This window comes from Pangasianodon hypophthalmus, chromosome 15 (assembly GCF_027358585.1).
Source record: "Pangasianodon hypophthalmus isolate fPanHyp1 chromosome 15, fPanHyp1.pri, whole genome shotgun sequence".
Taxonomy (NCBI): domain Eukaryota; kingdom Metazoa; phylum Chordata; class Actinopteri; order Siluriformes; family Pangasiidae; genus Pangasianodon; species Pangasianodon hypophthalmus.
Window position 1 is genome coordinate 10,087,073 of NC_069724.1, and position 16,987 is coordinate 10,104,059.

The window sequence follows — 16,987 nt, forward strand, 5'->3', positions numbered from 1 at the left end:
ACTGGGACTTCCTGTGCCCATTGTCTGTCCCAGTAGTCGTTGTACTGTCTTGTGCTGCCTGCACATGTTTGCACTTGTGCACTTTATGTATAAATTTATGTAGTCCCTTGTAGTTCTGTGTTGTGCCGTGTTCGTCTTATGTAGCACCTTGGTCCTGGAGAAACGTTTCACTCTGTACTAACTGGCTGTATATGGTTGAAATGACAGTAAACCCCACTTCACTTGACTTGACTTGACTTGACTTGACTTGACTTGGCTTGAAAGTCACTGAGATCACATTTCATCATTCTGATGTAGCTCAGTGGTTAAGACGTTGGACTCCTGATCAGAATGTTGTGTGATCAAACCTCAGCACTGCCACGCTCTCACTGCTGGGCCCTTGAGCGAGGCCCTCAGCTGTATAAATGAGGTACAATGTAAGCCACTCTGGATAAAGGTGACTGCCAAATGATGTGATATGATTTCAATCTATTGCATTTTCAATTGACTTATTAATCCATAGGACTCAAGTGAAATTAAAAATAGCAATTAAAATCATATTTTTAAGCAGATTTTCTTGATGCCTAGTTTAACCCATGGTACTTGTGTAAAGCAGGCTGTTTTCCTGTAGGGGGCGCTTTTCTATAAACCCTGGGAGTGTTGTCGGATTGCAGTAGTCTCTCCAGTAGTCACTGCTGTCGCAGTTACTGAGTGAAGAGAAAGAAGTTAAGGATATTGACTTTGCCTGTTGACTGGAATTAGCTGAGATTAGGAAGAGAAGAATGGCATACCTGAAGCAAGTCTTTCTTTTAGCTGCTATGCGCTGGTTTGTGTGGTGTGAGACAGAAGCAGCACAAAGCCGAAAAAGTAAGTGTCAGACGGTACATTAGGGAGAATGGTGAGATGTTACTCTCTGTGGGCTGCTTGTGAAACATCAGAGCTGGGGTTAAGTTTCAGAGTGTCATGAGGAATTGGCTCTTTCACTGTATTTATGTCGGAAATATTCCTGGCGACTTTATCAAGCTCTTTTTGTCACCTTATCATGAAAGGCGCACTTTTTTATTATGGTAATTATGATAAAAGTCATCACTGACGGGTAGGCTGTGGTCCTCAGTGCTGAATCGTCAGTGCTGAGTTTCAGTGCTATGTCTGAGCTGATTTTGTGTCTCGTGTGTGCAGTGTTGTGCACGTTTAAGGAGAAGACCTACAGCCCAGGAGACAGCTGGCATCCTTATCTAGAGCCGTTTGGCTTCATGTTCTGCATGCGCTGTTCTTGCACTGAAGTATGTACTGTACTCCCAATTAGCTGCACTGAATACTTCTTAAAATTGATATACTTTGTGAGTGTGTGTGTGTGTAAGTAAGATGGATTAGATTTGTCTCCATATTCTTTCTGTCTGTCTCTCATGCATCTCTGATCCTTCCAAGTCTGGTCATGTGAAATGTAACCCCATCAAATGCCCAGCTCTGCGCTGTGACAATCCAGTGACCGACTCACAACAGTGCTGCCCACGCTGTGCAGGTATACACACACACACACACACACACACACAAACAAACAAACAAAATCTATCTATCTATCTATCTATCTATCTAACTATCGATAGATAGATAGATAGATAGACTAATATCTGTTTAGCTATATAGATGTGAAACAAACTTTTAACATAAAATACAAGAGACAATGTATTATCAGATTACAAAAGAAGTATCTATCTATCTGCCTGTCTATCTATCTATGTACTGGTTAACTACCTATAGACAGACTATCTGTTTATCTATATAGATGTGTGAAACAAACTTTAATATAAAATACAGTCAGATTAGTAATAAAAGTGAAGATGACTTCATAACTTGTGGCATACTGCTCATTAATATCTATCTATCCATCGATCAATCGATAGATAGATAGACTGATATCCGTTTAGCTATATAGATGTGAAACAAACTTTTAACATAAAATACAAGAGACAATGTATTATCAGATTACAAAAAAAGTATCTATCTATCTATCTGTCTGTCTGTCTGGCTGGCTGGCTGTCTGGCTGTCATCTATCTATCTATCTATCTATCTATCTATTAGCTGGTTAACTCTTTATAGACAGACATATAGATAAATAGACAGACAGACAAATAAAATGCAAGAGACAATGTATAAAATTCAGATTACTAATAAAACTGAAGAAAATGCTGTAACTGCTCATTAATATCTATCTGTCTATCTGTGATAGACGGTTTTCAGCAATGCTGCCTGGATAAACAGTGAGACTCTCTTCATGTCGCGTGCAGCACAGACGCCATTAGGATTTTTATAGGAGTCGTCTGAATGCCTTTAATATTATTCATGTGACATGGTTAGTTTTATGTGACGCCTCATCTCAGCTGGCTCTGTCATTTTATGGTTCGTATCTCAGTAGTGACAAGTTATACTCACTGTGTGTACAAATGCTGCAACTCTGAACTGATTATCAGGCAGAGGAGGAAATTAATGAGCAGTACATTACAAGTTACAGAGTCTTCTTCACTTTTATTAGTAATCTGATTTTCTGCCTGTCTATCTGTCTCTAGATAGTTAACCAGTAAATGAATGGATGAATAGATAGATAGATCTTCATGTATCTATTAATGTTCTATGTACCGCTGTATCCTGGCACAGATGAGCAGAGGTCCCCTGCAGGTTTGAGGGCTCCCGTTAAAACCTGTCGTTACAATGGAACCACTTACCAAATGGGCGAGACGTTCACTAATCACGATCTGTTCCCATCCCGACAGTCCAACCAGTGTGTTATGTGCACATGCTCTGTGAGTGATTGCATGTTTTACAATGCTTTTTTCCCAACATTCCTTTTATGTATGTAAAACACATCCTTGCCTTTGCTTTTATATTTTAAAAACCAGACTGATTTTTTAAATGTTAAAACATAAAAGTTGTGACCCATCTGCAATACCATCAGTTACAACTGCAAGCATGCCATGATTATATTATCTCATTATCCCATTAATATAAGATTCTGTCTGGTACTTTGGTCAAAAATAAGTTAACTACATAAATCTCATGACTAGGGGATACCTGTGGTGTTATTATTATTGTTTTTTTTTAAGTTTTTGATGCAATATGTGAAGAACAAACCATTCTGTGCTGTTATAGGAAACTAATCCTATAATATTAACATAATTAAAATAATAATGATAATGTTATAGGAAAAAAGTGATGGGGCGGTCCAACGAAAAGTGGAATTTGTGTGACTGCCCTGATGTTGAATATTTTGTCTATAACAGCACCTCGCAAAGCATTTTATTCTTCTCATACCACAGCAGTTTGAATTTTTTTATTTCATAATATTTATGTTACATTTAACATATTTAACATATTAAATTTTAACATAAACATAAACATGTTACATTTAACATATTTAACATATGAAATTTAACATAAACATTAAATGTAACAAACAAGTTTTTTCCTTGTAATCACTTTCATTATCATTTTCATTATTCACCAGCTATAAACAGTCATTCCCACAGCAGCCTCCTTTTTCTCTCTCGCTCTTATTAAGTTAATAAGACAAAAAATGCAGCTTATCATATTACTGAGAAAGTGCGAAGTTGTCTGTCCTCAAGACTTTCCTCGGGGGAAACTTACAATTACAGCCTTACAATCTGACTGTTACAAAGCACTAGCACAGGAGGCTCCTTCCATAAATGTTAAATAAATCTCTCCTTACAGAAAAATTCACCATATCAAAAATTACATATGCTTTTTTTTTAATCCATTTATGTAGAGTGCCCACCATATAAGTCCCTATGTAAGTTGTTACTGTAGAAATTATAACTTATTAGGACGCGTGTTTGTAGCTCTTGTTGAGCTGTAGATTTGAATTGTTGGATGTAGTTTTCAGTACTTTAGAGTTTTGCTAGCTGGAATTGAAATTTTGATGCTCCAGCAGCTCTTTACACAGAGAGGGTTTATAATACTAAGATCAGGATGTAATACAGTAAAATGAGGATTAAATCAGTTTACTTTAGTGTGTCTATATTGTCACTTGTCTCTTTTTTCTTTCTTGGCCTTCGAGGGTGGAAATATTTTTTGTGCACTGAAAACCTGTCAGCCCATCACATGCTCTTCACCCATCTCTGTTCCAGATACATGCTGCTTTATTTGCAAAGGTGATCATTATTATGATTAAGTTGTGTTCATTTAATTCATATTAAACATGTCTTATTTATTGATTTTCTGTAAATTTGGCACATTAGTACTTGCAGTTTTCAAGCAGATTTAAGGAGGCAATGTGACTCTTGTTTCTCTGACATGATCAGAGGGTCCACCTGACAATTCATATGACGATGGAGGACAGCAACTGAACCGAGGAGTAGTACGTATTCTTCTTATTTACTAATAGTGCATCATTATTTATACGTCATAAATTATCCATAGTGTAGTATGTGTTGAGTTGATTCCAGGCCAATCAATTACCAGAAAAAATGGATATCAACCCCTATCATTTATCATTTAGCTATTAATCAGCTCTGCGTAGCCTGCTGCTCTGCTGTATCATTTCTCAGTGAAATTTAAGACTATACATACGTCACAGCGTGCATACAGTAGAGCAGGGGTCTTCAATCTTATCTACAAAGAGCCAGGTTGAGCCACACCTGATTTCACTTGTTTAATCAGTTCAGCTTAGTCTCCAATCAACTATCAAGTGTGCCTCCAATTTGGCTGACATGAAAACTTGCAGCCACACAAGGCTTTTGCAGATAAGATTGAAGAACCCTGCAGTAGAGAGTCAGCCTGAATGATTTTAAATATAAGAGATGAATGGATGGATGGATGGATGGTTGGGAATGAAAGCAAGAACAACCATAAAACAATGATTTTAGCTATGCAGTGGTGTAAAGATTTAAATGAGAGAATAAAAGTTCAAATTCTTGTGTCCAAAGAAGACACAAGAATTTCTTCAAAGAAATGTTTTGAACATTTTGAAGCACATTCAATTTTGTTAAATTTAGCTGTCCTGTGATGGGGAGACTCAGTTAGAAATTGGTCTAACTGATCAGTCATTTACAAAGACCCAACAGCTTCTCTTTTATCTCCTCAAACCGAAGAGGCATTCTGTGGATCAGTGCACTGGAGAGCAGGTGAAGAACCGGGCCACACGAGTCACACCGGCCGCACTTAGAGGCTCACCAAGAGGCCTTAACCTACAAACACTGCACCTTAAAGGAGCGGCTGATACCACAGTGAAGATCCTCTTACAGCGCAAACACCAGAGAGGTGAGCTCCACAAGATCTCTAGCTGAAACAGTAAGTAGGGTCTGCGGAGTCTAGGATTGCAGAACATAGAATATGTGTCTTTGACGTCATTAGTGGAAATGTGGACATGGTTTCTCAGCCAGGTAGCTAGCATTAGCTAACATTACATTCTGAGAAAACTTATGATTAAACTACATTTGAGGTCCAATTGCTTACTCTGAAATGCTTGATGGTTATGAGTTTAAGTTCATATATAGGCTTCAGTAGACATAATTAGTCACAAAGCAGCATTATGGAAATCTCTATGTAGATTTTAGATTTAGATCTCTTATGAGCAAGCAAGAGGAGACAGAGGCAAATAAAAACTCTAAAACAACATGAAGAAGAAACCTTGAGAAGAATCAGACTCAAAAGGGAACATACTGTATCTTTATTTACTGTATCATCATTACTCGTCTACAACTGTATGCTATAAAATTGAATAGTACTAAGTGCGAAAGGCTATTCAGTATGAGCAGACTATAAATAAGCATCCTGGGATGAGCGCAGGACAGTGGTTTATGATTACAGTAAGAGTTCTTAGGTACAAATCTCCATTATATATGTGAGATTATCCACTGAAGACAAAGTGAGTGAACCTTAAAGACGTGCCCTCATGAAAGACCCACATCAAGTTAGCTAACATTGTGGTCTTTTCAATTAGACTTATACGTGAATGTGCCGTTTTTGAAAAATACAAACATGCTGCAGAGCATACTGCAGTCAAAATATTTTTGGAGCCAATACTTTCTCACAGTTGTTTGTCTAAGCTTGCACGTACAGTGGGAAGACCTACTCCCATGGTGACGTGTGGCACCCTGTGCTGGGGAAAGTTCTGGAGTGCATCCTGTGCACCTGTAGAGATGGCCTTCAGGAGTGCAGACGCCTCACCTGCCCCAACCAGTACCCATGCAAACACCCCATTAAGATAGATGGAAAATGCTGTAAAGTTTGCCCAGGTAGCATAACACACCTTCAATTTATCGTCCATCTGCCACTTTCATGGTAAATCCTACAGTATATGTCCCTGGGTGTTTTACATATTGACATTTCTTTGTATTTTTTTTTCCATATCTGACAGAGAGTAAGACTGAGAACAATAGGACGGAGTGTTATCTGGGACAGGACAATAACAGTCTTCTGGTATATAAAGTTGAATCTTCATCTTCTGCTCATGTGGAAGACACGGTGCGAAAAATCGCCATTGAGAGACAAGGAGCCACTGAGGTTGAGGTGCAAGTATGGAAAACAGTAGACGGTAAAGAATATGAACACTTACCACTCCGACTAGCACAGTGTAGCTGAATGCTGTAATGCTATGGGGTCAGCCATAATGTACAACTTGGCACAATTTGATATCACTCTACCACCTAGCCACCGTCTCCCAGAGATTAAAGCCAGAATTGCAGATAAAAACTCTAAGTAATGTAGATTATAATATAGTTCCAATATATTTTTACATTTATCTGCTGTCTTACGATATTGTTTATTTAAAATTGAGATTATGAACCTTAGTGATGTAATTTGAAGCAATTATGTGAAGATTTGGACATGTACAGAACCAGAAAAGTTTTTGGCTGAGACAGACCCAGTTTCTGTTTGGTCATTTCTTGCCTCTTGTATCTGTATCGTGTTCTGATAGAATTTTAAAATGGGTCTCCATTCACTAAATCTGATTGCTGGATTACATGCTAGTACTCAAATTTGCTCCTCAAATGATGTTCCTCGGGTTTAGTTGTTTTATTAACAGCATCAAATATTTTCCTGCCGTTTTTGATATTCCTAACATTTGGAAAGGCACCAAGGTTAATGGAGCGTGTGCATCAGCTACTCGCAGGGGTTTTGGTATCAGTTGTGCCTTGGATAGACTGATGTATTTACATTTATAACGTGAAATGCATCTCAGACCTTGGGTGCATTTACACTTTTATTTCTGTGTGGATAGTCCAAGTGTAAAGAAGGTCATAGACTTATGTTACTGGTTAGCTACATTAACCTCGTAACTATAATGCAATAATAAAGGAGTAAATGAATACACCAAACATGTCTTACATGGCTAATTGACTAGAGGGAGAAATTGTGTACATTTCACTGAACTATTCCTTTAATAGTATTATTCGTTTGTAACTATTCCTTTACATAAATTAGAGACTACAGTAAAAACTAGAAGCTAAAGTAACCGATTTTTAATATTTCTAGGGGTACTGCATTTGATGGAAACTGGTGATGTTCAAAAAAAGGACCTTATAGAGCATCCAGAGAATTATATTCTACTGACTACGTTAGATGAGGGTGAGTTTTCGTCTGATTTTCCTCCGTTCTTCTTTATTATGTTAATGCTGTATTTGGTGTATTCATGTGTGAAAAAATGTCATGTACTTTGAAACATAATACAGATAAAGCTAAGAGATAAGAAATGGTTTACAAGGGGAATCATTTAAGTACATGCAGATGAACTGCATGTACAAGTACATAGTGAACGTGTATGAAACGTGTAATAAAGTGGAACATTTCGGGCTTATTCGGGGCACCTGCAGGTCAGGGCAGTAACAACAAACATTTTTTGCTTAAAATGTGAAGATCTAATGTTATTTCCTATTTATTTGGTTATTGTCTCAGTAAGCAAGCTTGTTGCAAAGCTTTGTCTTAGATTATTTAATGTTAGACCAATCAAATTCTCAGTTCTGGTTGGTCAGAAAGTCTTGATTAATTATCTTTAACAGCAATTTTAAGAGCAATGCTATCTGTCAGGCAAACCACAGATTTAGATTAATGCATTCATTTTATTGAGTTATCATTTCTATAGTAGCAACTTACACATGGATTTGTATGGCGGTTGCTCCACATAAGCGAAGTTAAAAAACAACAACAACAACAACAACAAAAGTCTGTAATTGTTTGAAGTGTTCTCTGAGGAGACATTTTTGGAAAGAGTCCCCAGTGTCAGAGCTTAGTAACAGTCAGTGTTTTTTTTTTTTTTTTTTTGCAGTTTCTTGGATGGATAACATGGATAACTTTTTGATAACAGGAACTAATTTCCATTAAATATATATATAACATTAAATATAACTTTAAATGAATAAAATGTATGATGTGTATTTCAATATATAAAACATTTAATAAATTGTAATTGTAAAAGAAATTGAGGTAATTGGAATAAAACGCTTCAGGACATGTTGTTGTTTGAAAATAATTAACTACAGGGTGATATCAGTAACTCACTTCATCACAACCCTTGATTAATGTTATAGTGTGTGTATATATTTTTTTCACTCAGATGCTTGGAGAAAGTTTAAAGAGGAAGAAGACAAGGAGAAAGACTTCAGTAGGAACAGGACCTGTGAAGATGGCATTAAGGAGGTAGTGAAGTACTTAAACCCCGATCAGCTGGACATTCTTTGCACGTCTTAGTCCTCCGAGTGTCCTCTCTGCTCTGGAACAGTGTATCAGCTCAGCGTCCAACACCTCTTTTATTATCAGAACACAAAACAGAACACACACAATGTGTTTTAGTGGAAAACAGATACAGACAGAAGAACTTTGCTGTCCCATGTGAGATGTAGCTTTTGTAGAGGCCTTGAACTGGAGTGAAGTCAATAGTGTGGTCTTGTCAAAATACAGAAGGGAAAGTAAACACATACAGATGTCTCAGTTCTGAAGCAAGAAAGGGAAGTATGGAAATATTACTTTTTATTAAGGAAAAACTTGTGGATGTGATTCAAACAAAGCAATCACTGTATGTGTACAGTTATTAAAGAGAAGTGTAAGTAGGAATGTAAGCAGATTATTGGCCAGGATGCTTTCATAAAGTTGATGTAGGCCACATTTTTATCACTGTCATTAGTTATAAACCCATTAAATAATTTTAATACTAAAATGAATGTTAATATTTATTGTAATTAAAAAGAGATATCATTTTGACTGAAATGGAAACATGTATTAATGAATGGTCAATAAGTACATTATGCCTGTATGCACAGTACTTTTTTTTTTTACCATGGTAGAGAAATTAAATGTGAGAACGTCTGACCAGAGGCAAGTGTTCTTACATAAGCTGTTCTGGCTGGACAATGAACCATTGAAGGCACTTCAGGATTTTTAGGATTTGTGGCTCTCCTCTAAAATTTTGGCCTGTGCTACAGTGTTATAGTTTGTTTTCTCAAGGGTTGTGGTAGTCTAACAGCATGAGTGCAACAAGAGAGCTCTGTTAATTTGATATAAATGTAGGTCAGATTTTTCCAAGAATACAGAACAGGACAGGCCTTGTTAAGACATATGGCTGTCTTATTTGAACCATGCAATCACTAATAAATCTAGTAATCGTAAAGTTTACCAAATGAGCAGACTTTTAGCCACCTGTTGTGGCACATCACAGTACAGTGCAATTTTCATGGTAGAGGCAACTGACATGATTTCAATAACAAATTCCCAGAGGATTGTTAGTTTAATGGAGATGTCGTCCTGCAGCCAAGGCGAGGACGTGGCCTGTCAGCTGCTTGTCGACATCCTTGTTCGGGTCACCAGGTGGAGGATAATCCATTCTTGTTCACAGTGAACTGGGCCTGGCCACGGACCCAGACTGGAGAAGTTCAAAGAGTAATATCCACTTTCCCTTTTCTCTGAACCCCAAAAGCCCACTTTTCCTCCCTCCCTGAGCACAATGAGTCATTGTCCTGGACTCACACATAGTGCCAGACAGCGCTGCTCATCTCTCACTGAAGGCCTGACAAAATATTTTGCAACAGAAGCCCTTCAGTTGAAGACCTTAATGGTCACACAATGAAACTGTGAATTATTTTTACTGGCTGTTGGATCTGGCACTTTCTGGCAATTTGTTTTCTCTAGAGTGACTCAGAGGGAGAGTCTGTGTGCCAGGGGCGGCTGGTATAAATAGGCTAGCAGGGCTAAGCACCCCTAAGCCCCCACCGATTATAAAAAATAAAAAAGACATCAATTTAAGGTTTTATTTTTGACATCCACAGCAGATGTGGATTAACAGATATTTGCTGTTACCAAATATCTTAAGGTGGATTATTTTGGACTTTTGTGGAATCGAGCACAACAGTACCACCAGCAGTTGTAAGATGGTATGAAGAAGCAAAGCTACAGCTGATCCCTTTCTAGCCCAGACTGTAGATCCATGCAGCTTATAAGTGACGGTCATGTCAGGCGATTATACAAAGAAGAACTCTCCCTAGATTTGATCTCCATTTGTGCTGATATATTTCAGCCCGCTTCTCTGACACATCTGTAACACATCATCAGCACTGATTGAGAATGCGCATGTGAAATTCTGTCACGGGTGTAATGAATGTGGACAAGCTTATTTAATCTATTATCCTTTTTTCACCTGAAATGCCTTTGGAGGAGAAACTAAAAGTAGATAGACTAAGCACACATTACACAAGCAGTACAATTTACACAAAAGAACATATGACAGAACTGGAAGTTTAGTGTTTTTTTTAGTTTCAACAAACTTTTCTGTTTACTATGTTTGGTATTCAGAGGAAACGCAGCATGAAGCCAGTAGGGCATTAAGGACATGAAACATTTACCAAATTTTGAAATCACAAAAGCAGCTGTCTAATCTGCTTTTGTGTGTGTGTGTGTGTGTGTGTATTAGTTTGCCTCACATAATTCTTATTATGCCATCGATGTAACCTCATGATATAATGCAATGCTCAACCCTAACACTTTTGGTTTTCGAGCTAGTGTGTGTATTTAATACATTGTGTTTAATTCATACATTGGTTAAAAAAAAAAAGAAAGAAAGAAACCCTAATGCCCGATAAGGAATGAATCTAATATTACACATATTTAGTTTGATGAGTTTGGAACGTTCTGCCACAAGTTCAACACTTGCTGCTGGAGCACAAACTTGATTTTAAGCATTGCCATCTTTGGCATCTGCATGGGCTTTTCATCGCTGGATGGAGGTTGGTTTTGAATTCCCTCTAAATAGCATTTGGCCAATTCCGCTATGCATGCTTAGTCTTGGCTCTGGCAATTTGAACAGCTGGGGGCAGTCAGTGGGTATAAATCAAGCAGAAGGGTCAGTTCTCTGTGTGAGTGTTCCTACTCAGGCTTACTACCAGTGTTATAGCCATCTTAAAGCCTTAAATCTACATGGAGAAAGGTTTTTAGTTGCACCTTAACATCTGAGTGTGGGAAATGTCTTCTGTGTTTTAAGACATTACTGCAGAAAAGGAATTGTTCAGTTATCTCAGTTAAACCTCATACAGTGGAGTCAAAAATATCAAAGATGTGCTCGTCAGGACGAAAATAAATTATCCGTTCAACAATATTTACAGTCCTGCAGCATGCAGGCTCAACACAGTCATTAAATCAACACACAAGCTGTTTATTGTGTCTTCATGCTATAAAAATGAAGGATTTCTCCTTTCCAGTGGTGAGACATTCAACAGCAGCAGACCTAACAATATTGACATCTTTGTTGCTATAGCAATGATATAGAGAGGAAACCTAAAGGTAAAAAAAACAATATATGTGACACTAATCTGCAGATACTGCTTTATCCTGGTCAGGGCTGCACTGGAGCCTATCCCAGAAGCACTGGGTGCAAGGTGGGAGTACACACTGGATAGGATGCCAATCCTTCAAAGAACACCACACTCATTCACACTTAGGGGCAATTAAGTATAACTAATCCAACTACTGGCATGTTTTTGTGAGTAGGGAACCAAGAGGAAGTCCACACAGCCTGTAACCCGAGCTCTGGGCAGAACCGGGGACCCTGGTGCTGTGAGGCGGCAACGCTACCCACTGCGCCACCTTACTGCCCAATTAACAAAGGTCTAACAAAAGTCTAACAAAAGTCTGACAAAGGTCTGACAAAGTCCTTTCAAGACCCTCTTGAAAATGATTCATGAGCAATGTGGGTTTTAGACACACCTTTTTCATACATATTGCACTTTTCACATGTTCTGCATGTGTTTTTATTTTCTAATGTGATTTTCTCATGGGTAATTTATTTTCACATGTGGGGCATGGGGATTTATTTTTCAGACGTGATTTTCTCATATGAATAATTCTTCTTCACACATGATCCCATGCGTTTACTTGAGTTCACATGCAATTACACAGTGAAATGCACCTTCACATGTGATCACATATGACTCACATAATCACATGCAAAAATATTATGATCACTTGAAATATATGTGATTTTTCCATAAGGGTAACAACACTCTGTGTTTCATCAAGGGTTTCAAGCAGAATCCTTTTAGGAAGCTAAGAACTACTGACTATCTGAAAACAGAAGAGCTTTTTTTTTCTAAGAGTGTATGGTGCTGTGTTTAAGAAAACTGTGAATAAGAATGTCAAAATTCTGGCCCTGAGCTGCTGAACTCTGTAGTGCCTCACAGACATCGAGGAACTGAAGCATTGCAAATCAATTAGATGGCCTTCTGACTCAAAGGGCGCCAAACCGGGGCTATAAGGCAATTAACTCTAATGTGTTTGCTTTTATAGCCGATTAAGGTGTTCAAGGAACCCTCAGATGAATGCCATCAAAATACTTCTGAAATCTTTTAAGAGTGCTGTTTTGGTTACGTTCCCTCACTCTGCTTCATTAAGTCGGGCCCTGATCGTTTCCGCTGGTGATCAGATTCCTGCCAAGGAAGTACAGACGGTAGCGAGCTACATGTCAGGAACACTTCAGAGTGACCCCCACTGTTAGAGGGTCACAGAAGAACACTCAAATTTAATAAAGTGATGGAGAAAAAGGGGAACATTTGGTTGAATATATAAAAAAGTGCTGTCAGTTGTACTGCAAATTAGTGGCTTAATTGTACTAAAATGAGTACAATTCATTTGTTTAGCCTCTGCGAGGAAAAGTGTGGAAAACCAGCCTACAGTTTCCACATAAATGTCATATCAAAAGGATTATGATGAATGGAAATCCCACTAACACTGACACATTGATGAACGAGAACCGAAGTGTTTGAGGTGCAATCAGAACTTGCATGCACAGTGTTTGATGATATTCATAAACCATCTAAAAACTTCACTTCTTGATCCAAAATGGTAAAGTACCTCTGACCTTCTGATTTGCAAAGATTATTCCAGATGTGGAGATCCAACACCCTCCCACGCACACCCCAAAATAGCTCCCAGAATCCTAGAAGAAGTAAGATATGCTCCCACATTTCCAAGCCATGTCATACATATTTTCCAATTTGGACAGAGAGAAATCTTCCTCAAGCCACATATGATTATATCACAAAGTCAGAATACCATGTGTAAAAAAAATCTGTTTTCAATCAGTATACAATAATTTACTTCGCAGATTTGCTTGTATAGAATGAGAGGCAGATTTTAGGAATCGATCATAAATCAGTGTTGTATTAATAGTGGTTTATTAATGTTTTATTATGAAACACTTTTATTTTATTAGTGTTTTATTATCATTTTGTTGGTGTTAAGAAAAGCACTGCTCTCTAATTTAAAAAAAAAGCATTTTGGAGCAAGCAAGTTCAGTTTTTTAAATATGAAACATGGATTAATTGTTTTATGAGGTTATGTAATGGAGAAACAATCATTTTTTAAATTACAGTTAATAAAATTACACTGTAGTTAATTTCAAAAGAGAAAAAAGAGAGGCTGGTGAGGCTGGTTTATAGCTACTATAATGTACCTGATGACAGGGACTAACTTAATTTGCTGATGTTCTGCAACATTAAATGTAACTCTAAATGGATAAAAACTGTGACATGTTCTTTAAAAATATTGTTAGCAGTGACAAATTGCTGTGGTATAAGAGGAATACAACAAGAAAAGAGTCAACTACAGTGTGGTCACAGTAATAAAAGTGTTTTGTGTTGTTTTTCCTATAACAGTAGGCCCCAAGGGTTTATTCCTCACATAATCATCATCTTTATTTATATAGCAATTTATATTTTGATTTTGTTTTTTCAAAAGGCTTTAACTATAAAAGGTTAGATTAACAAAATAAAATAGTTAAAATAGTTATGGTAAAGGCACATTGATACACAAATCTGTAAAAAAAAAAAAAAAAAACATGAGGAATTAACTGTAAATATATGAGAATTATTACAAAACATGAAGAGTATAATAATTAGTATTAATATTTAATTTTGTAAAATACCCAAGTGGGGGCACAGTGGCTTAGTGGTTAGCACGTTTGCCTCGCACTGCCTTGTGCCCCAAGTCCCCTGGGATGGGTTCCAGGCTCCCCTGTGACCCTGTGTAGGATAAGCAGTATGGAGGATGGATAATACCCAGGAACTACAGACATGCCAAGATGCTAATTTAGGTTATATTTTGATCAAAATGGCATTGTAGCAAAATCTCCTGCAGTAATACACTTTCATATTTAATGGCTTTGCAGATAGCCTGAGGTCAGTTTGAACTGAATAATGTGGATTCACTTGATATATTTTTTAAAAATGCGTATTGATTTATTCCACCTGGGCTGAAAAATGCATTCCACATCTGTGTAGCTGGGCAAAAGGAAGAGAGCTGAGCTGAACTCAGACACTGGGCAAAAACGCTGGAACGAAACAAGAGAAAATTAATTTTATATATATATATATATATATATATATATATATATATATATATATATATATATATATATATATATAGATAGATAGATAGAGATATAGAGATATAGATAGATAGATAGATAGATAGATAGAGATATATAGAGATATAAACAATGCAGTTATGCATTTTGGACAAAATCTGATTAATTGCTTATGCATGTTATACAAATTTTTAGTGTATTGTTTTATCCATCTTTAAATCTGCTAACCATGTTAAACACTGTATAATTATTTTTATGCTTTCTTGACAGAATTAGCAAAAGATCTAGAAATTATAGGGATGCAATATAAGGAGGTCTCCTTGTTCGTCACACAGTACAGGTATCTTATGACAGGACTGTTTTTGACATATTGCTGTTTTGATTTCTAATTTCTAATTTAGGATCAGGAGATGAGAACCAGCTTGACCTGTGTGCAAGTACACCTTTGAACACAAACCTGGAAACAGTTAATCACGTTCGCACACCACAATGCCAAGTCACAAGCACTTTGAAGTAGCCCAGCTTATTTTTCCGACGATAGCCATGCAATTGAGCAACAGATTTTCTCTGAGACACAGAGGCACCTCGTGTTTTAAACAACGGTACAATGAGTGATCCAAAGCAGGCACCTCACGCATGTTACCTCTGCATGCAGCAGGGTTTTGGATAATGTAATGTAAGCTGTGGATGAGTGGATAAGCAGAGCAGTGATATACAGATCCATTAGAAAAAAGTCACATGAACACATTGACACATTTTTTTAGACACATTTAGACACATGTAGTGGGCTTTTCACATCTTTTAATTTTCACATATGATTTTTTTCATGTTTTATTTATTTTCACGTGTTAATTTTTCACATGTAGGGAATATAATTTCATTTTTCAGATTTTCTCATATTAATAATTCTTTTTCCCATGTGATCAGTGTTTACCTGACAACTTCCACATGCAATTTCAGTGCATAACATGGTGAAAAGCACCTGTTCGTGTGATCACATACGACCCACACCAAAACACGTGAAATGTATGTGATTTTTTTTTTGTCAAGGGTTGACTCAATTGGTGATCTCTTTCGTCCATTGTGACTCAACAGTGTAAACCAGATTATAAACAACAGATCATCATAATTCATCTGCTTTACTCTGGTCATGGTTCTCCGTAGCCGAGTATAAGTCAAGTTGGGGAATTACATAAAGCTTTCAACGCACCTTGGATAAACCTCGTAGGCTACAATACTGCCATGGTGCTAGGATATTAAATCTTCCAGTTGACTTTTTTTTTCTTTGTATCTGAAGTTTTTTTCGTCAAATATTTGCATTTATTTAGGCTATGCTAACAAGACCTGATTTAATTATATATGCATACTTTTTATATACACAATAAAACCAAAAAGCTAATCTGTGGATGTTTTTGGAATTAAAATGTTTATTTCTCTGTGAAGATGCTCTCTTGAGGAAGGCTTTACATGTTATATGCATGTTCACTTTCTTTGCAGCAGAGAAATATATCTCTGCTTTATAAGCTTTAGTTATTACTAATAATAAATTTTATTTTGGAAAGGCGTTTACAGTTTGTTGGAATGTATTTTTTATTATTATTATTTTATTTTATTATATTCATCAGTTATCAGCATTTTGAGATATTCCTATGTAACACCTTTTTAGGGATAAGAATGACCATGAATGCAGATCATCCGGAAACAGGTTTTAGTACTGAATATAGAAAAATATTTTGAAATTATTTTGAAATGATGTGTTTCCATTGCAGCTACTAAGGTTTATATGGTTTATAAAGTAAACTGACATGCATGTTATAATGATAAAAGATGACCGATCAAGTTGCATATACTGGCAGAAACAAGCTTTTCAGGGATATATAATATGATATTATATAATATAATATGCACAAAGTTGATAAATTTAAGATAAGGAGGTGGTCACAGACCACGTGGACAGAAACAGTGAAATAAACATGCTTCTCTTGAGTTTGTCATCGTTAGTTCTACAGTGTAGAAGGCATGTTATAGATGCAAATCTGAAAACTGACCACTATAATCATTTTTACCTAAAAGACCCAAAATGTGGTATTTGAACTCATACCCCTTACATTTTACATTTGGCATTTGCTTTTTTAATTTAAAACGAC

At 36.8% G+C, this 16,987-nt stretch overlaps 1 protein-coding gene across 1 annotated transcript; it reads left to right on the forward strand.

Moving 5' to 3' along the window:
• The first annotated feature begins 647 nt into the window (after positions 1 to 647).
• chrdl2 (chordin-like 2) lies at positions 648 to 9,149 on the forward strand. Its single transcript, XM_026938431.3, has 11 exons — positions 648 to 846; positions 1,159 to 1,262; positions 1,408 to 1,501; positions 2,636 to 2,781; positions 4,053 to 4,146; positions 4,297 to 4,352; positions 5,086 to 5,254; positions 6,043 to 6,231; positions 6,354 to 6,530; positions 7,472 to 7,564; positions 8,550 to 9,149. Exons 1-11 carry the CDS (start codon positions 762 to 764, stop codon positions 8,681 to 8,683), a joined length of 1,341 nt encoding a protein of 446 aa, XP_026794232.2. The 5' UTR covers positions 648 to 761; the 3' UTR covers positions 8,684 to 9,149.
• The last annotated feature ends 7,838 nt before the right edge of the window (positions 9,150 to 16,987 follow it).

Bases quoted from the DNA above. Each gene is read 5' to 3' on its own strand.
- chrdl2 (XM_026938431.3), top strand. From the start codon at position 762: ATGGCATACCTGAAGCAAGTCTTTCTTTTAGCTGCTATGCGCTGGTTT. The intron at 847-1,158 runs GTAAGTGTCAGA...TCGTGTGTGCAG, and splicing joins AGCAGCACAAAGCCGAAAAA to TGTTGTGCACGTTTAAGGAG. The intron at 4,147-4,296 runs GTGATCATTATT...TGACATGATCAG, and splicing joins ATGCTGCTTTATTTGCAAAG to AGGGTCCACCTGACAATTCA.